At 38.1% G+C, this 21,988-nt stretch overlaps 1 protein-coding gene across 2 annotated transcripts; it reads right to left on the minus strand.

The window, feature by feature from the left end:
* Nucleotides 1–39: 39 nt before the first annotated feature.
* Nucleotides 40–21,874, minus strand: ptprnb (protein tyrosine phosphatase receptor type Nb). Of its 2 annotated transcripts, XM_077199255.1 has the most exons (23): nucleotides 21,638–21,874; nucleotides 19,466–19,516; nucleotides 18,616–18,726; nucleotides 17,745–17,850; nucleotides 17,530–17,656; nucleotides 17,061–17,400; nucleotides 15,503–15,640; nucleotides 15,335–15,369; nucleotides 14,348–14,607; nucleotides 14,021–14,107; nucleotides 12,917–12,996; nucleotides 11,826–11,890; nucleotides 10,203–10,412; nucleotides 9,680–9,931; nucleotides 7,918–8,065; nucleotides 7,647–7,720; nucleotides 7,149–7,226; nucleotides 5,430–5,549; nucleotides 5,161–5,327; nucleotides 2,264–2,317; nucleotides 1,987–2,051; nucleotides 1,807–1,880; nucleotides 40–1,563 (listed from the first exon to the last, which is right to left on the minus strand). In XM_077199255.1, the coding sequence occupies exons 1-23, from the start codon at nucleotides 21,711–21,713 to the stop codon at nucleotides 1,492–1,494; spliced, it is 2,790 nt and encodes a 929-aa protein (XP_077055370.1). In that variant the 5' UTR covers nucleotides 21,714–21,874; the 3' UTR covers nucleotides 40–1,491. The 2 variants fall into 2 exon arrangements, with proteins under 2 accessions (XP_077055370.1, XP_077055371.1); XM_077199256.1 differs by lacking the exon at nucleotides 14,021–14,107.
* Nucleotides 21,875–21,988: the final 114 nt, after the last annotated feature.

A 21,988-nucleotide genomic window follows, 5' to 3' on the forward strand; every position in this document is an offset into this window, starting at 1 on the left:
TAATAAAACACTGAATAAAAAGACACATATACACAGTGATGCTCTGCATCACTTCACAAACAAGTTTTATTAGTCATCACAAGATACAAAATATATACTTTTTTAAATCATTCTGAATTTTTTTTTTTTTTTTTTTTACTGATTTGCCAGAGGAATAGAACAATTAAGCTGATCACAATAACCATAAAGTAGAGAGAGATTTTGACCAATGAGGAAAAGAGGGAATTCGATCACTCTGTCTTCAACATAATACTACATCAGATCAGCATGTTCCTCAAAATCTAATCTGAAATTCAACATATCTTCCACTTCAAGTTCCTGCTGTCTCATACGCATTTGATAGCTTTCTCGTTGAAATGAAGTGTGATTGATTCCCATAGGAAACTTAAGAAATGTGCAGTTTCTAGGATGTAGTTTGAGTGGATACACATGGTTAGGCTCAAACGGAATAGGCTATTTTTTCCACATTTTATGTTCTGCCTGTGAGGGCCAGTTGTTATAACTATGTGTAATAGATTAAAACTGGAAAATAGAAATGTTTTTTTTTAAATGAATGAAAATGCAAAGGGACGTTAAAAATTCTGAGGGCACACGTCAACATTGAATGTGTGTTAAATATGTTGAACATGAGACTACAGAAAAGCTCACCTTCATGACACTTGTTTCCCCCGCCCCCTACCACCCCAGTAGACAAGACTATTGTGTAGGAAACTCACATAACACTGAAGAAGTGTACGTAACAGGACTAAGTCATCACCATGGTGAAACTGAGGGCAGCATAAAAGAGATAGTGCAAACACGGAGAAACGGACTTCCCTTTAGATAATTACATTTTTGTTACCAAGAGTGAAGGCAAGGAAGAAATCAGATCTTGAAGAGCGTAAATATAGGTCCATGTATATATATTTTTTGAATATTCATTTAAAGGAGATTTGAAATTACATGCTATAGGAAGGCAATTTTGAAGAACTAATTGGGATTTACTGTTTTGAGTGTTTATGTGCAATAAATCAGAAGTACTAATTAGGGATGCCACAGAGTCATTTTGTAGGCAAGTACTCTTACATTAAAAACAAGTAATCATTACACCTAAAAAAAGGTAATAAAAAAATGTATTCACAAAGACCAGTCTAAATCAACTTTACAATGGTTTCAGAAGATAACAAGCTATGCCTTTTGTTTTGAAAAGATATAAAGACTAATTACTTATGACGATAAAAAAAAAAGTAATTTTATCATGACATTAATATTACTCAGAAATACAAGAGCTGTAAGTCGATTATGTACGATTTAAGTGAAGGCAAAGGAAAATCAATTTGCGAGTAGTTTGTGTAGAGTTTTACTAGTTAGTTGTAGAACGAGTACTTGTCTAGTTGATTACTTGTGCACATCCCTAATACTAACCTCAGTGGCCACATAAGGTATGTATGCACACATGCATGTAATCTGTGAGTGTGTATGTGTGTGTCTGCTCAGTCATGGGGATTCGTTTCACTGGGGTAGAGCTTTGAGAATAGCATTAACCTCTTCAGCAACAGCGGTCAGTGCAAACTCAAACTGATCCTGAGGAGAGAGAAAAGCATAGATCAGCGTTTCTATTTTACGATCCACTACTCCATCCGTCAAACTCTCCTTTAATAACACCATCAGTGCCAATGAAAATGATATATAGCAGTTACTGCAACTGAGGAGAACAAGAGAGGCTGCTGATACTATGGTGTTTAATGGGTACAATAGTGCTTTTATTTCTCATATGGGGCTCTGTGGTGTTACTGAGCACAGCTCTGCTGTTCTGTCCTTCATTACCTTGGTGCGCACCATTCCTGGCCTCTGGTCTCGAATGTGTTCCAGGGTTGCGGCAATATCGATCTCCTTTACTCCTGTGTTAAAAAACAACAACAAACTTTATTAAGCATCTTCATTATGTTGTACTTACCGAAACACTGATTTCTTCACAAGCTTTACTAGTTTATATCATGTGCTGACCTTTAGCCATGCGGTTCAGGACCATGTCGATCAAGATGTATGTTCCAGTCCGGCCTGTGCCATCACTGCATGAAAAACCAATACTGTGAGCAATACACTCTAAAAAAAAATCTAATGTGACATTTGTGAACATACAAGTCACAATGCAATACTTGATCTCCACAAGAATACAGGGTGTATTTCAAAACACCTTCTAATTAAATGTTTGGTAGGCTTAGCATCTCTTAGCAACTACACAAACATTTAATTCCTCGAATGCATCAATGTGTTAAAATACCTGCAGTGCACGATGATGGGGCAGGAGCGTCCACGGTAGCACTTGTTGACTTTCCTGAAGGGCAGAAAGAAAGATTTCCTGAAGGAAATACTAGTGCTTGCAAAGCAGCTAAAATATTGTTTTTAAGTTAGGTTAGCTCCTTTTCTGAGTAAATAAAATAACGATTAAAAGTTGTAATGGCATTGCTTTCTGTCTGCTGTTCACAAGAGAGCATGCGACAGTGTAAAGGAGTATGCAGTACAAAAGTATGTAATGTGTACCGTAATTAAAGGCCAGAAAAGCAATCCAAATCCACCATCCAAATAGTACGGTGTTGAATAACAAACATTCTATTAATGTAAGTCAGTTTCTAAAATGTCTATAAAACGGTATAGAACTGTATTCAACGGTTTGGGTTTAGTAAGAATTTTTAATGATTTTGAAAGAAGTCAATTATGCTCACTAAGGCTGCATTTATTTGCATATTATTACAATTTAAAACAACTATTTTCTATTTTAATATATTTGTAATTTATTCCTCTGATGGCAAAGCTGAATTTTCAACAGCCAATACTCCAGTTTTCAGTGTCACATGATGATTTTATTATTTATTAACATGTATTATTAATTATCATATTATAACATTTATTATTAATTATTATATATCTATAATTATAACATTTATTATATTATTATTAATTGTGTAAACAGTTTTGATACTTAATATTCGGTATAAACAGTGATGTTGTTTTTTCAGGATTCTTTGAAGAATAGTTCAAAGGTCAAATTTATTTGTATAGCATTAAAAAAAGAACCACAGTTGACCAAAAGTGCTCGGTTAAGCACCAATAGTTTGGTTGGTTTCTATTCTAAGTGAATAAAAAGTTTATTTTAAATATTTTTTTGTAACAATGTAAAAGTCTTTACTGTGACTACTGTGTGATCAATTTAATGCAAGCTTGCTGAATAAAAGTTATTATTATTATTATTAAATAATTAGTAAAAATATTTCTTACCTCAAACCTTTGAAAGGTAGTGTGCACATATAATGTAATGATTAATAATTTTAATCATTTAACATTATAACATACAGAACATTTTTGAAGTTTAAAAAAATAAATAAGTATAAATATGTTGCTCTGTGTAATTTGATGTGCTTATACGATGATGGTGATTTGTATTGATGACGATGACAAATATAACATGTTTTTGTTAAAGTATATATATATATATATATATACACATACATACATACATACATACACAAAGACTTCAGATGTCCCAAAAAACCTGGAGCATTTAGGTTTTTAATTTTACTCTTAACAGTGAAATTTTTGAAAATAACGCAGTTCAATAATCTTCACATAATATCCTTTTCATTGCCATTAAAGTGAAATTACTGAACCTAAACAGATGACCCCGATAAAAAAATGCTCATTAAAAAAATATGTTAGACTGACTTAGAGGTTTTTGGAAGTCTTCATTTATACATACATACATACATATATATATATATATATATATATGTTGCTCTGTGTGTTATTTATTTTAGTATTTATATTAATATTATGATGATCGTGATTTGTATTGATGATGATGAATGTTTGGATTTTCATATGGTTAAGTTTTATAATTTAATAAAAAAACGAAAAGAAAATAGAAATATGTTCTATTGGGTATTATTAATTTTAGTGTTTATAATAATATCATGATGATTGTGATTTGTATTGATGACGAAGAATGTTTGGATTTCGATTAATTTTCTCAGTGGCTGGAAAAAAGAAAGATAGCAAAGCACAACAGAAGCTTAATTTAATCTACAGAGCAAAGTTTAAATTGTGTCTGGACTGGAATATATGTAGCCATTTAAGATGAAATAATTGCAGACTTGGGTGGAGAACAAAAATGAATAAAGATGAGAGGAATTTCAACACGGTTGTAGCCTCGCAAGAACTGTAAAATCGAGGCTAATGTAGAGTAGAGACCCACAGAGATCAGAGGAAAACATCAGGACCACTGCACAGTAGAGAGCCAGAAAGATCAAAAAGAGGAGTGTTATAGCAGTCAAGAGTGGTAAGAAACAAGCAACATCAACCCCACACATCAAAAAGCATGTAATGTAAGGACGTGTTGGAGAAAGGAGAGACACAGAAAAGGAAATGAAAAGAGACTAAGATGAAAAGGTCGACAGAGAACGTGGAAGGGGAGTTAGGCGATGGAGCGTTTCATCAGCGTTGCTGCAGCCACACCTGTCTGTGCTCATTTTTGTGACTATGCAACTGGAACCAGACTACTAGCTGCAAACCACAAAAATGACACAGACAGCTGTGCAATACCTCGCTACTGCGCTCCATCGCTCTCAGAAAGAGACTGACAGAGGTCGAGAGGATAAAAGAGACTGAAGAGAATGGATGGAATAAGAGTGTAGCATGATGGAACGATATCATGGCAGCTGGGAGTAAAGAGCGAGCAAATGGAGAACATGACGTCAAACTGACATATACATAAATTCACACAGAGCTGGCATGGCTGCAAAAAAATGTTTTTTTTTGGTAATGTTATTTCTAACTATTATTTGTCATTTTGTGTGTGAAAGTTATAGTGTACGCTTATTACACCAACACCTTAAGAATTTGCTGTCATTTGTTTACACTGAACTGAAAAGTTGTTAAATATAAAAATATTTATAACTGTTAAAAATATCACCTATCCCACCTTATTATATCATTACAGTAAAACAAATAAATACAAATAAAATTTGAATAATAATGATGGTTCTTATTATTTTAAAGCATTTTATAATATTATGATGTTATTGCTATTAGAGTAAATAATCATGATCAGGTAATAATTAAGCCTTCATACATGTGTAAGTAATGCATTTACACATTATGCATGTTTGTGAGCATGTGTAGTACCTGCGGAAGTCCAGCAGAGGGCGTGTGGAGGTGGGTATTCCCTGGGCGGGCCAGCTCAGGAAGTGGAACTGAGTGAGGGTACGAGTTTCCTGGGTTTGGACGTTCTTCAGGTAGAAACTACGCACCAGGAAGTCATTACACCAGATATGCTCAGACACCAGGTTCACCTGAGTGAGATGATTGAAGGGTAACAAAATTTGATATAGTTCACACTACATAAAGCAAACAGCTCCAGGCATCTCTTCAGGTTCACAAATGATATTACAAACCTCATAAATGTGGTAGAGAGAAGATCCCTCATCCGGCCAGTAGCGATCGCACTGCTTTTCTCCGTCCTCAACCAGAGCCGTCATCATCACTATGACTGTGCATCCGCTCTCCCAAACCATCTGCGCAACATACATGGCTTGCCATTTAAGTTGTATTTACATGAATGCTCAGAAAATAAGCAATAATTGATACGTAGAACAGTGTAAAATATACGGAAATACAACATTCAAAAATGTGGCATTACGATTTTTTTTATGTTTTTGAAAGAATTCTTCTCCGCTCACTAAAGCTGCAAAATTATATAATTTAAATGTAATATATAATTAATTATATATTAATTTATATTTTAAACTTTCATTTATTCCTCTGATGGGAAAGCTGAATTTTCAACAGCCCTTATTCCAGTCTTCAGTGTCACATGATCCTTCTGAAATCATTCTAATATGCTGATTTGGTGCTCAGATAACAGTTCTTATTATTATCAACGTTGAAAACAGTTGTGCTGTTTAATATTTGTATGGCAACCGTAATGCATTTATTATTATCATTTATCTGATGAATAGAAAGCTAAAAAAAAAAGCATTTATTTGAAATAGAATGTTTTTATTAAAGTCCCTGTAAAGTAAAAATTAAGTATGTGTTCTGAGTTTGTCACACCACAGAAAAATGTGTTATTAGCCACCCAGCCAAATTTGAATGATGAAGAAGCCGGCAAGTACATAAAATAAGCTATAAAAATCTGGAAAAAATGAGCAGTAGTCTCTGCTCTCAAACGCTGGGGGCGTGTCCGCTGGCTGCGCTGAAACCACGCCCACTTGCGGGATGTATTACACTCATCAGTTATCGGCGCGACGGGAGGATGAAGGCCGAGGCGGGAGATAGTCGGTTCGGCCCTTTTTTTACAGCCTATGGTTCGGCCCCATTCACCAGCAACAGCGGATTATCAGTGAATCCCAGTTTTGTCTCCAATGAAAGTTTATAAAACTATCCCGTGTAAAATGATCACTACAGAGGCGGGTGTTTGCAGTGATCCTCAGCTCTCCATCAAAGTGGCTCTTCACAAAATTAATCCACCTCTTCTTGATGTGATCGTATTTCGGAAATGCAAATAAGGACACAGATCTGTTTTGTACGTGATCACATCCAGGTAGTACGCATTTCCGTGACGAACGCATAGCTAGCTAGCAAACTGTAGGCTGTAGTAACTAATAATACTGACAGTAACTCACGATTGAGCGGCAAACTGATGTTATTAATGTGCTCTATTTATATTGTTAGGGGAGGGGCCAGATTCTGTGGCTCCAGTGTGTCATCAAGTAGGGGCGTGTTCAGGAGCTCAGGCACTCCAGTGCATCATCAAGACCCCGTTTTAGCCCCGCCCAAAAAAATCCGGAACACAGCAATGGTGAAAAACTGTTTAACGGTCTAACTCCACAATTCAGTACTTCACAGTTCAGTCTTTGTATGTTTTAGCAACACATTTCTAACATTTATAATGTGTTTAGAATTTTTTTTTAGAATTGCCTTTAAAGGGACTTTAATGTAGATATCTTTACTGTGACTTTTGACCTATTTAATGCATCCTTGTTGAATAAAAGTATATATAAATAATTTTACTGACCCAAATTTTTGAATGGTAATGTACATTTCAAGCGACTTGTATTACTTTATATCAAATGATTACAAAGGTCTCACATCCATACACAGATGTGACTGACCTGCCAGAAATCAGAGATGGTGTGTGAGAGAGGTCCTTGGGTGGCGATATAAGCTGGCATCCGGGGGTCATGCTCGATCTAAAGGGTGAATAGTAGACAAAAGGTCAGGGGTCAGTGCTTTAGCCCTTCTTAACCCTGGATCTGCCCATCACCATGACAACATGAGGCGCATGAAGGCTTAATTGATGATCCCTTGCTCTCAACTACAACAGAGCAGCAGGGGATTCCAGACCTAAACATCATGAATGAGATCAATACAATGTAACTATGGCAACGCTGAGAGGGGGATTCCGAAACCAGTGGCAGCCTTGCACATCTATGAGGAATAAATGGATTATTGCCTTGGTAACAGGAGGAGATGCAAGGAAAGGACGGCTTTCTAGCTTTAGATTTCAGCTACAGCGGAAAGGAAAGAGACAATCATACAGGCCCTTCAAAAAGCACTGAGTCACATGATGAGGTCCAGGGCAAAGAGGACCATCAAGTGCGCATACTTACAATGGTGCTGGCGTTGATGTAATCTGTCCTGGAGGGGTTAATCTCAGCTTTCAGCTTCACTCTTGAATGGTCATCTGCATAAAACAATTGACAGTTACACATCTAATCCATTAAAAAGGGTCGATCAGGTTGTGTGAAAAAGAGGTGCGTCCCAATTTACGCACTAATGCACTTTTTTATATTATAAATAGTGTGAGTAGTGTGATCACAATGAACTAACTCCTCAGGTACTCTTGCAGGCAGGGGGTGGGGGCAATGGGTTCTTACTCACAGGGCACGGCATCAGAGCAGCGGTTCTTCTTTATGTTACTTTCACTCTGGGCCACTGAGATGGTGCTGGGTTCAGCCTGGTAGGAGCACAGAGCCTCCCATTCTTTGAGCAAACGGTCTTTATTCTTCAGATGATCCTCCATATATGCCTAGAAAACATGAGAGAGAGAGAGAGAGAGAGAGAGAGAGAGAGAGAGAGAGAGAGAGAGAGTGAAACGCCAGTAAAGACTCCTGATTTCTCAGAAATTCTGCTCATTCATGTGATACTTACTTAAAAAAAGAAAATTTTGAGAATGCCAGTACTTACAAAATCAAAACAGAAACACTCTTTGTAAAACATGAAGTAAATATAGTAAATATAAATGTTTACGAACAGCTGCAGGCCAATTCATATCCGAAGCTTTAACCAAAGGGAAAGAATGAAAGGCTGTGACACACCAGGGATGAATACTATAATGATAAACTATAAAGTTTTAATAAGTGTTGTAATTCTATGAGAATAGGAAAGTCGACACCATATACGATGTATACACCCACACGATCTCATTCCTTAATGACAACAATTCTCCTGTGTCTACTAAAATCAAACTGGAACTTTCAGATCTGCGTTGGCACTGCCACTGACCGGGAGAAAGAAGTTGTCATGTATAGGTACTGAACAGCTTCACAAACTTAGTATTTTCAACCAACCATCATTATTTCTATGTTACAAACAGGGCTTGAAATTAACACCTGCCAACCTGTCAAATCACTAGCCAATTTGGCAGGTTATTTATTATTTTTACTCACTTTGCTGGGAAAGTTAGTGTAAGCCATATCTGTGTAGATTTAGCGCAAATACTCAACCTGTGAGTCATCATGATATATTAAATACAGCGTATTGCGCAGAATCTGCGCATATCTGGCTTGCTTGAACATGCCCGTCACTATAGCGGTGCGCTTGTTCATTTGCATTGAAGTAATAGTGTCGATTAAAAAGCATTTGGTTAACAAAATAGCCATTGTTATTTTCCAACATCCTACATGTTCTTTGTACTGTATTGATCTGGCCACCTAAAACACTTTTTTTTGGTGAAAAGGATGAGGATGAAAGAGGAAGGGAGGAGATGACTGGATTTCATACATTAATTTCTTGTTCAAACAAAATCCTCATTTTATAATATAAGCTGTGACGCAGTTAATCTGGTTTATTTCTCTCTTTTGGGGCTAGTAGAAGTTCTGAATGGCCGGTAACTCAAAAATTTAGTCGACAAATTGGCCGGTGAGTGAAAAAGTTAATTTCAAACCCTGGTTACAAATATTCAAATGATAACAGAAAGTAACCCCTTTTGAAAGTAACTTGGTGCTTCATTTCGAAATATTGTTTAGAACAGATAGTATGCGAATTGGGATGTAGCAACTTATTCATCCAGCAATAAAACAAGTGAAGTATTTATGAACGAGTCATTGAATCATTCATTCAAACCGATTTTTTTTTTTTTAATGATTCATTCGGATTAATTAAACTTTTTAAATAGACCGCAGCCATTGACATTTTGTCAGAACCTCTACTAAATTACTTGTTATTTTGGTTAGTTGTCTGTTCAGAATCGTGGGAAAATCGCAATCTCTATTTGAAACAAAAAAATTGTGATTCTCAATTTATCCAGAATCGTGCAGCTCTACCATATAGTTATCGGTCTTGGTGCGAACGGGCCTTAATTGTTTACACTCTAAGTGAATCGCATTTTTTGTGTCGGTAAATAGGGGTATAGAGTGTCTACCAGTATCATGTGCCCAGTGGAGATATCCATGTTAGACTGTGCTGGCTCCTCACACCAGGAGGGAGTGCTGCTATGTGAACTAGGGCTTGGCTGAGGTGCGTCACTGAACTGTGACGACACGCTACTGACTCGTGACGTATCCGTTCCTCCACCACCACCTCCTCCTCCTGCACCGGCACCCCCTGCAGCTCCGACTCCGCAGTCCTGCCTGCCCATAGAGGACTTAGCAGCCATGTGCTGCCGACAAAGATCCTGAAAAATTAAGAAAATCAGAGAATGTGAGAGAAAGTAACATAGAATTAGCTACTACTGACAAATTGAATTTCACAGTCACACAGTAAATGAATATCGACAGTAATCAAATTACTCTGGTTTGCTTCTGTTCAAATCAAATAAATCTGATCACATTAGTGTCTGATAATAACATGCCATCACAGTCAAAGCCACTAAAATAGCTTGAATTCAGAGAATGATTTTATTGCAGAGATATGATGCAGTACGCATTTCAAACACTCCTTCCGACCTGGTACTCATAATGCGTCACATTTCCTGCTTCAGGTCCTAGTCCCAGTTTCCCTGAGGCCAACTGGCGGGCATGTGTGCGTAAGCAGGCGATGGTCAACGCCCCCACCAGGAGTCCACCCACACAAGCCACACCCACAAGCATGAGGAACACCCACTGGGTGTTGTCACGTACACGTGTTGCCACTGGCAACGCATGGCCGTCGTTCTTCTGCAATGACGGAGAGACGGAAACAGATGAAAACCAATACATCCCATAATTAATGTTGTGTTAGCATAGTTTGTACTATCCTAGAGAAGCACATATTTTACCCCTGAGAGGAACCATAAAGGACTGTGTATTTCTCTGAAAAATTTTAAGATGGAAAAGTGAAGAGGGAGGAGGGTCCATAAGGAGTATTAAAACAAGTATTTAAAACAGGGTTGCCCATCCCACCCTGCTGTCTGGAACTAAGACTCAGTGGGCAACATCATAACGTCTGATGTAAGTACAACAGAGTAGTAATTAACATGACAGAATAGATGAGAGAAAACAGACGGTATCTAAATCCTTTATTACACCTCATTTCAACACACAAGAATCCCATCACATTCCCCAGTCCTATTTCTCAGCTAGAATGATGCCGACCACACAGGAGCCAGGGCATTACATCATCACTCCTGTGTGCACACCGCACTGACCTTGTCGCCACAGCAACCAACTTTACCTGACATCACTGTCTGTGTTGAGATTCTGAGTGCAGATCATTCTGATTGGTCATTTTTAATGCGCGTTCTTTATTTCAACAAATCACTGAGCACTTCGAGGAAAATAGTTTAACGACTACAGCAGGTTCCTAGATTCAAATAAAAACAGACTGGACCGGCCAGTACTCCAACTACTCATTTTATTTATTACATTTAACTTTTATCATTTAGCAGACGCTTTTTTTATATAAAAAGATTACAATTCTGATCATAAGCTTTAAGACTTCGAATGGGGAGTAAAATTAATGCTGGGAAAATCCATGATTTCTTTATAGTTTTACGTATGACCTGCACTTGCAAGTGTTTAATTTACATGTTTAATATAATTGAAAAGGATATTAATCCAACGTTACATTTAATCAAGTTTAAGAAGAAGTGCAACTCACCAAAAAATCAATAAACTAATGGAGAATGGAAACCTCACGCGCCCGGTGGTCCGCCGAAGATGAGCAGAAATTTGTAGCAGCTACGTGCAATAACCCTAGAGCTCTTCTGCACCGGTTTGACATTTGAATTTCGTCCACTTTTGTTAGGAACTGTAAAGGTTGGTAAGTTTAAGTTCGCGGGAAACGAACAACGGTGACCGAGATCAGCCCTGGAACAGACATCGTGATGTTTTGCGGGAATGTTGCGCTCTGAGGGGAGAAGCATTTGGGATGGCATTTGGCCGCGCGCTTAGAGTCGTGAACGCGCCTGACAATTTGACACGTATGATGTCGTTGTCATAGCAACAAAGCAAATGAGACGGGGGTGGGTGTCAGGGGTCTTGTGAGATATTCCCTCCTCAACCATCGAAAGAGACAGAAATCATCGGGAAAGGGATAAACAACAGGCTCAAAAGTTAAGACATTGATTAAATGTTTCTGCACATCCTTACCTCCCCAACACCTGCCTGAAGCACCTTTAGACCAGTCTCTGATTCTAGAAGGTTCTTTTGAGCCACTGCATGTGAAAAAATATAAATCAATGTAAAGACAGTCACAGACAGCTTATTCTAATGTTTTCTCAACATAGTTTCTTATAAGCTGATACATAGAAGACATTTAAATAGACCTTATGTAGAGCAGCGCCATGACAGGTATGAAAGCGAAGCTGTGAGAGATAACTTAGATTTACCATGTTTTCAATGGCCTATAAAGCTCCTAGATCACTTATAATTTTTCATAGTTCATGTTGTCTGGAGTTGTTTTTTTTTGTATACTGAAATATTTTGGAAAGATAATTGTGCAGTGTTTCATAAAAACACATTAAATAACAGTACAACCCACTGAAGAGATGTCTACCCCTCACAGCCTCGCTTTCATGCATTAAAAATCAAAGATGGTGCTGCTGTGAATAAGGTCTATTCACTGTGCGCCAGTCTTTTGTCGTAAAGCAACGAGTCACAAAAGGTTGTGCATTACAGTGATTTTTTTTAACGCAATTCTAAAAGCGCACAGCTTCAAGTAGCTTATTGGTTTAATAATGGTACGTAACAGAAATATGATAAAATACATATTGCTTATGTTCAATAACATTAATCAATAATATACACACTTGATGCAAATATAGAATTCAACGAATGTGGGTCACGTGACTCATCCAACTGATTTTTAGTCACCTGGGTCTGTTTGCTTTTAAGGCTAGTGTGCTTCAAAACATTGTCAAAATTCACTTTTTATACGCAATTACAATCCAGTCCTCTTCCAAAAATAGGTCGAAAAAACTGATGACTCATGGTGCACTCACTTATTAAGTCAAATCAAATGCTCTCTAGAGCGAGAATGCCTTCTAGTGGCAAATCGCCATTTTCTATTTAAAAACAACGACAAGCTCTTCAGAAATACATCAAGATTGGGGGGCCTTTCAAGTAATTAGTTTTTACTTTGTGTTGTATAAATTCTGAGCCATTATTATGTATCTCAGAAACACTTCTGTGTGACAAACATCACTAGTCAATAATCATGAAACATTCTCTTCATTACTCACCAGTCTTTTCGGACACCTCATTTGCTGTTAAATTCTGGCTGTTAGGGAGCACCCGGAAAGTGACAGCTGGACCAACCACACTGTGTAGAGCAGAATTTTTTTTTTTATCACATACAAGTTTCCAGCATAATTATGAAAAGGGTTTGAAATCAACTTTTTCACTCACCAGCCAATTAGGCCACAATTTTTTTTCAATGTCAATGTTTCAAACCATTCAGAACTTGCCAAAACAAGAATATCAGAAATAAACCAGATCATCAAATGCAAAGCTTAGATTTAAATATATCTTATTAAATCTAATTCTGAATCATTGAATGGCATCCAGTTTTATAAAAGTCAGTCATTGTTTGCGGATACCAAAAAAATAAAACAGAAAAAAATCTCTGTGACTTTCCACATATTCTAATTTTAAAGATGTGACGCGACACTCCTCGTCCAACTGCTTTAAGCTTTTGTTTCGATAATGTTGGAGGTTCCTCTTAGGGGAAGGACTCTGGACATAGGTCATAAGGAAAATAGGAACTGCATAGGAAAAAAGTCACATCATTTATGAAACATAACCTGTCAAATTAGCTAGTGAGTTGATATGCATTACCTGCCACGGTTGATTTTCGTCCACATTTGGTGGGTTGGCAGGTGTTAATTTCAAACCCTGATTATGTGTGTTAGATATTGTGATCCAAGCAAAAAGGGATGGAAAAGTAATGAAGCAAATCCACTTTTGAGGTCAGTTCATTCCATTCACTTTTCTCTCTCATTCTTTCCCTCTAGCCATCCCCCTCTGTCCTCCAAGGACAATGGATCAAGGTTCCAGCTCACCACAGTTTGATTTAGTAAAAAGGTTAGTGGGATTAGTGTTTGCTTCCTAACCAGAGCAACAAACAGCAATCAAGACTGTTTGCTTTAATAAAATAATTATATTGAATAAGTAAAGCATTGTTAGCTAAGTTAAACTGCTTGCTTTTTTAATTCCATATCTTCAAATTGTGAGTTAGTAAATGCCTTTGCAAGTTTGCTTAATAAATAAAGCTTAGGGTTAGTGCCCACCGCATCAAAGCTAATTCTGGGACTCTCCTCAGCTTTTGCTGCTAAACCTAAGCCTACCTGATATTGATGAAAGAGCCAGTGGTGAGATGGATCCTCTCAGCAAGGGTCTTCAGAAGACGAACCCCATCAGACAGACTAAGATGGCTGTAGAGAGACATACACATTCATATGCCCCCACACACAATTTCACAAGCGCAAACCAACACATACCTCACAAAAACAACACACAAACAGACTCTCCACCGAATATCCAGTTTGACGTGTGCCCTCAGGTCCTTCGTTAGTGTTTTGAAAACAAATACCACATGACTACTTTGCTTTCAGACAAAAGTAACGCCCACATAGACTAGCACGCAGTCCAACAGTCTAAACTGTTAGTTGTACCTTTGATTGGTGACAATGTATCCAAATTCCTCCTTTAACTTGGTTTCATTCTTTCCTGGTTGCACACTCAGGGCTCCCTTTCCAAGTCGTCCTTCCTCTTGCTTAAGAGCTGAAGGCCCTAGTAGACTGGCACCCATTGGGATGGAGATATCCTGGGAGGTTTCGGGCCCGGGGTTGAGTGGGGAAGGGAAAGAGGAATTTGTAGCTGGGGCAGAAGCCTTCTCCGCCACATGGGTCATCTCCTCCTCTGAAATCTTCATCTGAGCACATAAAATATGCCATGTCAGGAATAGTCTGGAATAAACTCCACAACTTTTACATTTTAAAACACTAGGCATCATATTCTTGCTGACTTGGTTACACTGTCACATACTACCAGACATTAAGTGGTTCGATCATAGTCTGATTGTGAAGCTAAAAAATCTGAGTCATCATACACTACACGATTTTCTGTGAAATCTGTCTACTGAAATCTGCAGACTTGCTCTGACTTTCGGCAACCAACCTCGACTCATCCTGTAAATCTAAGCAGAAATGTGGGCACATGTTCCAGCCTAAAATTCCAGCCTAAAACTGACAACAGATGATCATTTGTTCAATTTATGATGTATACAGCTTATCTTCCTAGTCTTTTCTCTCTTATTCTCTTTAAAATGCCTTTGGGAGGACCATCAAGTAGTGTAGATTTATTTTGTAACCATGACCATTGATCAAAGACAAAAGGTAGAGGAAAGGATATCTTGTTTCAGCAGTAGATACACTAATGTTTGGTAAGAGCCCTAATAGATAAAAGATTTACAAAACAAATCACACATAATCATGGCTCTTGTTTCCCTCATGTTATAATTTTCATAGTATTATGTATTATAGTATTAAGAGTTAACACTTGCTGCCCCCTGTTGGTAATATATAGCATTACTACTGAGATAAACCCAACCTTGTAACAATACTAAAGCACTTTACAGCAGAAACATTTTTAATGCTCACCACTTTTGGAGGTGCAGAAGAATCCTTTGTTTCAGCTGAATAAAGGAAAACAAGCAGTTATGACTTAACATATTTTTTGGAGCTCCAACTCCTCATATATGGTGCGTATATTTTGGAGTTGTATACTGATACTCTATAAAAAATCCAGTGAAATCTCAGGGTGCTCACGTTTTCTCTGACTGTTTGTCGGTTCGCTTTGCAGGAGTTGAAGAACAGTGAAGAGACGCTCCGTCTCCTCGGGGTTCAGGTGGTTTAGATCAAATCCATGTTGCAGGAGCAGCCCATTCAGGTTCTGTTGAGTGGGTCCTGGAGTCAGAGTTCAGAAGTCATTGGCAAAGTATAAAAGTATATTTAACATACAGTGTATATATATATATATATATATATATATATATATATATATATATATATATATATATATATATATACACACTGAACAAAATTATAAACGCAACACTTTCGTTTTTGCCCCCATTTTTCATGAACTGAACTCAAAGATCTTAGACTTTATCTATGTACACAAAGGGCCTATTTCTCTCAAATATTGTTCACAAATCTGTTAAATCTGTGTTAGTGAGCACTTCTCCTTTGCCGAGATAATCCATCCACCTCACAAGTGTGGCATAACAAGATGTTGATTAGACAGCATGATTATTGCACAGGTGTGCCTTAGGCTGGCCACAATAAAAGGCCACTCTAAAATGTGCAGTTTTATCACACAGCACAATGCCACCGGTGTCGCAAGTTTTGAGGGAGTGAGCAATTGGCATGCTGACTGCAGGAATGTCCACCCGAGCTGTTGCCCGTGAATTGAATGTTCATTTCTCTACCATAAGCCGTCTCCATAGGCTTTTCAGAGAATTTGGCACTTCATCCAACCGGCCTCACAATCGCAGACCACGTGTAACCACACCAGCCCAGGACCTCCACATCCAGCATCTTCACCTCTAAGATCGTCTGAGACCAGCCACCCGGACAGCTGCTGCAACAATCGGTTTGCATAACCATAGAATTTCTGCACAAACTGTCAGAAACCGTCTCAGGGAAGCTCATCTGCATGCTTGTCGTCCTCATCGGGGTCTCGACCTGACGGCACTTTGGAGAGTTGTTCTCTTCACGGATGAATCCCGGTTTTCACTGTACAGGGCAGATGGCAGACAGCTTGTATGGCGTCATGTGGGTGACCGGTTTCCTGATGTCAACGTTTGTGGATCGAGTGGCCCATGGTGGTGGGGTTATGGTATGGGCAGGCGTATGTTATGGACAATGAACACAGGTGCATTTTATTGATGGCATTTTGAATGCACAGAGATACCGTGACGAGATATGAGGCCCATTGTTGGACATGGCACCCATTGAGCATGTTTGGGATGCTCTGGATCGTCGTATACGACAGCGTGTTCCAGGTCCTGCCAATATCCAGCAACTTCGCACAGCCATTGAAGAGGAGTGGACCAACATTCCACAGGCCACAATCAACAACCTGATCAACTCTATAAGAAGGAGATGTGTTGCACTGCGTGAGGCAAATGGTGGAGATACTGACTTGTGTTTGGATTATTTTGGCAAAGGATAAGTGCTCACTAACACAGATTTAGACAGATTTGTGAACAATATTTCAGAGAAATAGGCCTTCTTTTCAGCTCATGAAAAATGGGGGCAAAAACAAAAGTGTTGCGTTTATAATTTTGTTCAGTGTATATATAACATTAACAAACAATCTCACCACTGTGCCCAGTAAACACTCCATACTTCTGGGGACCTTTCTTTTGCTCCTGTTGGCTGTTGATCTTCTCATTTTGGGAAAAGAAGCCCTTGTTATAGTCAAGCGGGAAATCCAGCTCCTGAAAAAAAGATGAGGCGGAGTGAGGCGCTGCCACACGATGGCGTGAGGTCAGCTGTCCAGGCGAGGAAAGGAGGAGAGTCATCAGATCCTGCAGAAGCTGATCATCTTTATCTAGAGACGGAGGGAGTGGAGAATTTCCCCTAATGCGAGAGGAGGCCGGTGGGTACCTGCCCCCATCCACCAAGTTCAAAGAGCGCTCCTCTTCATCTTGGTAACCATACTGAGAGACAAAAAGACAAGATGCAGGAATTAAAGAGAAGTAGTTGTAGACATCTGTCTAAAGCTACAATGAGCACAATTTAACTAAAGTGTTACAGTATGTGTTTGGTGCTTGTGCAGGTTCTCTCACTCGCTGGTAACTATATGGATCCAAACTCTGCATATGGAGCGATGACTGAGGTGGATCGACAATCATGTAGTCCATATAAGGCTGCACCAGTTTGGAGTTGAGCTGGTTTGTAGGGCGAATCTGAGGCCTTTTATAATAGAGAGATTAAGAGAAAAATAAATGCAGTGGAAGAAAAAAAGGGGAAAGGAAACTGAATATGTGACAAAATTGTATACTCTGTGGATGGGACATTCTTTATCCCAGAAGAGAGTGGGATCTTCGGAACTTTGCTAAGTTCTTTCTTAATCACTGATTGAGTGACATCATCCCGCCAAGTTAATCCTGCAAAATAAAAAGGGAAAAACACACCAGCTCCGAGCAACCAAAAAGGTTTGTATTGTTTGTGGGTAAATGACACAATAAGAATGTCCATGATAAAAAAGGGAAAAATCTAGTCGAAAACATGTGAAATTTCAGTTTCATTATAAAAATGTCATTTGTTAACCCTCAGACAAAAAGTTATAATGTTTTCCTTACACACATCTTAAGTGTTATATATTTTTATGATTTTTTTAAATATATTTTAAAGTATATATAATTAAATATATTACAAATATCACGAGTAATTCGTTTTAGAGAGTTTCACAGGGTAAGGAGTAACACAGTCCTATATATGGCACATCAGAACATTTTCTTGAATGACGTTTTTTATTGAATGAGGCTTTTTTATTATGATGACAGGACAGTTGTAGCACCCTGACATCTTTATGCTTTATCGAAAAAAAGAGATGATTTAAGTGCAAGTTTAAGTTAAACTGCATTTTTTAAAATCTATTTTTTGATTAAACCAATAGATCCAGAAAAAAATGGCATCATTGATACATGTACATTCACACATGTATTCACTTTTGATTCATTTGACCTTGGTTACTGTGGTAACATTTGGACCATTTTCTTTCACATGCTGGTGGATGAATCGTCACTTTGCCCCTCGTGTTTGCATTGTGTGGTTTCTGTGGCAACCGCCATTTTTTTGCTAGATGGAAAAGTGCCAAGAAATTTAATTTCCAATGAAGGAGGATTTTAAAATTTGCATGAGAAACTCACCTTCCTTCATAAGCGTTTGCAGTAATGACTGCAGTCTGTCCAGTAGAACTGCAGTCACCCTGTAGCGAAACCTTTCCTGTCTCTGTGCAAGACACTGACCAAACAGCTCATCTGGAAAACACATATAGAAACCTTACACTATGTGTCTTAGACAGTGTATATAGACAGTGGTCATGGCCTGTCAATATCAAACAGCTCACCTAATTAAATATATATATATATATATATGTATTGTGCAGCTTTCTATTTAATATATTTGTGACAGCCACAAACATTGACAAAATATACACACCAAGGTTTATCTGAGGATCTCTTTGCCTTTTTATATTTTGCTTTCTAACCACTGCTCTTTCTGCTTGTATTAGACATAAACAGAGACTCCAGCCAGGGTGAAGTTGTGTGATGTCACAGTTGCCATGGAAATGGTTGAAGAACACTGATTGGGTAAGACCAGGTATGGTGAAAGTGTGTGTTTACTGTGTAGTCAATGATTGGTTTTACACACTCAACTGCACAAATCAGCTTTAGCAAAAAGCTACAAAATAGTCAGAGATCAAACTACACATAATAATCTGTATTACCAGTATTTTTTTGTTTTTTGTAAGAAAATCAGTTTGTCGTGTTTGTCAACATGACAGACAATGAAGGTAATTGTATACACATAAAACAAATAAACATGAAGGCAAGACTGATGCATGAAAGCCAGATAAAACATAAAAGACGGAAGGGATGGTAGTAGCATGTAGAGTCAATATTGCACATCTGTTCCAGAGACTCATTATTGTTCATTATTTTCCAGTGATGAGTAACATTATGTAAAACGGAAACTGTAAAATATGGCAGCACTCACCATCCCAGCAAACCTGCCCGTTGGAGCACAGGCCTTCATCAAACAGACAACCTTACCAGAAATAAATGGAGAAAGAGAACATAGAGTATGAAAGACTCTTAGGTTATTGTTTTTCTGACATTTGACAAAATAGACCAGCACAGACCATCTCTTCTCATAAGTGAGCAGGTTGTTTCAAGATTTGTACTAGCTAGCTCACAGCAGCACAAACATCCCAGAGATATGAGTTACATTTACATTAACCAGCACACCTCTGACAATTTCAGCACAATATAAGTCAGTTTGAGCAATTGCTTATCAAACACTTTCAATCAATTTAACACCACAGCAGCAAACAGGTTCTGGTTTGGAATAATGACCAGCCACCATAATGGGCATTAATAACATTTGCCAGAATACAGAGACAAAACAAGCAAGAGTAGTTCTAACTGCCATCTGCATCTCAGTACAAATGTTTCTAAATAGGATTTACAAATAAGAATGGCAAATTACTGAGAGAGAGAGTAATTTCAGTACCCCCACCCCTTGTGCTCTCTCAAATATACACACACATTTAGACTTCGGCAGACACACTCATCATATATAAATTGAATCATGGGATGAAAGTTGGTTACATGAGTGGGAGTTCCTGCTCCAGTCTTCTGTACTAGATCAAAATAAATGTAAAGAGGCAAAAGTGTACGAGATAGGGCACAGAAGAGGAGATGAGAGAAGTCCCCAAGATTCCTTTCTCCATTTGAAACCCATAATTAGTAGTCTAATTACACATCTCCTGTCTATTATGCCATTTTTGTCACATGTAAATCAATATTTATGCTGTACAGCTTCCACAACAGCTCTCTCATAGATTAATGACACCTTCCCATAGAGTTTTGTATGCTCGTGCCCTCACAGTGACGGCTATTATAAGAATGACGTGAGATGGATCGTCAGTGGTGAGTCAGCCTGCAGACGAGGAGCTGACACAGATGCAGTGCACAAGCGGACATACTATCTTTGTGTACGAGACAACCACTCCGACACCCCCCACCCCGCAAACATACGCCCCATCAACTTCAGTTTAATTTGAAGCAATTGTTCCCAAATCGACCCACTGTGCACAATTAGACCACTTCCGCTGTCCATGGTGCTGAGTTTTTAAATCATAACAAACAGAACGGCCTCTAGCAATGGACTATGGTCTTGTGTGAAAGTCGTAAAATGCCTATGAAGACAGAGGATTGCTCAGCTGTTCAAATAATCACTGCATAAGTGATTAATGCCACTAAATAACCATATTGTACCAGTATAAAAATAGTGTTATTACTGTGAACTATTCCAAACACAGACGTGTCTGTTTGCGTCGTATAAATCGCTAGAAGCTATAGGCTGTGTTGTTGCGGGGTTTATCATCATGCCTTTATCTGTCGACAAATTTTTTCTTTTTTTACAGAGAATAAGAATATTATAGCCTACAACAAAAGAAAAATTATACAAATAAATACAAAATAAGGTATATAAATAAATATTTTGTAGAATTTACACATAGCTACTTAATACACAATTTTAAAAGCTTTTTAATCAGAGTTTCTAATAGCCTACTCCCAATAACCCCCTGATTTACCTTAATAACACATACAAAAGTTAGTTTTGTCATTAGTAAATTTACATTAAGACTAGGCTATTTGATAAATATATAGCCTATTTTAAATGTAGCCAAATTTATATCAAATGAATACAATTGTTTATCATCATCATCATCTAAAAGATAAGTGAAAACAAGAAGCACTTTCCCCACAATTAAATATATTTTCAAACGCTGCCATTCCCGAGACAATCTATTCGACGTCAACATTACAGCAAGCACGCACGATTTTCTTTGTCAAAATCATATTAAATGCATGTAGCAAATTTACAGATAGCATTTAGCAAGCACGTTATTGTGCATAAAATAACCCGTTTTTACTAATTCCAGGTGCAGCTTTACATGACAAACGCTTACAATGTGATATTAAAGTACAAAAAAAAAAACTATGAAGGATATAGATAGTGGACATGCATTTAATGTGTGTGAGTGGGGGGAGGAGGTATGCACCATATTAAAATCTGATATTTAATAGTTGATTTTCCGCAGTTGAAACATGCATCATTCAGTCAGCTGAAGTTAACCTGTGGCTCGTCCTCTTGACGTACCGTATCTATCACCGGTGCCAAGCTGACAGCACGCAGTCGCCAAACAGACCAGCATCCACAGACGAGCCGATTTCATCTTCCCTCGGCTTCTCTCCTAGGTCTCCGTTTACACAGACATGTTTAGATGACACAGCGATCAATGTGATGTTGCGCGCGTGCCAAACACCAGAAACACGAGACGTGGGCAAGAGTGCGATAAAGATGAGTGTTTGCGAGAAGAAGCACCAGTGCGCTCCTGAAGGGAGGGGGTGAGAGGGCAGGACAGACTGAAAACCCGGAAAGTGGGCACGACAATCAGTACAGTAATGCAGTTATTTTAAGTAATACACAATTACATCATAATGGCCATTG

This window comes from Siphateles boraxobius, unplaced genomic scaffold (assembly GCF_051911475.1).
Source record: "Siphateles boraxobius isolate OS27281-9 unplaced genomic scaffold, OSU_SipBor_1 41, whole genome shotgun sequence".
NCBI lineage: Eukaryota > Metazoa > Chordata > Actinopteri > Cypriniformes > Leuciscidae > Siphateles > Siphateles boraxobius.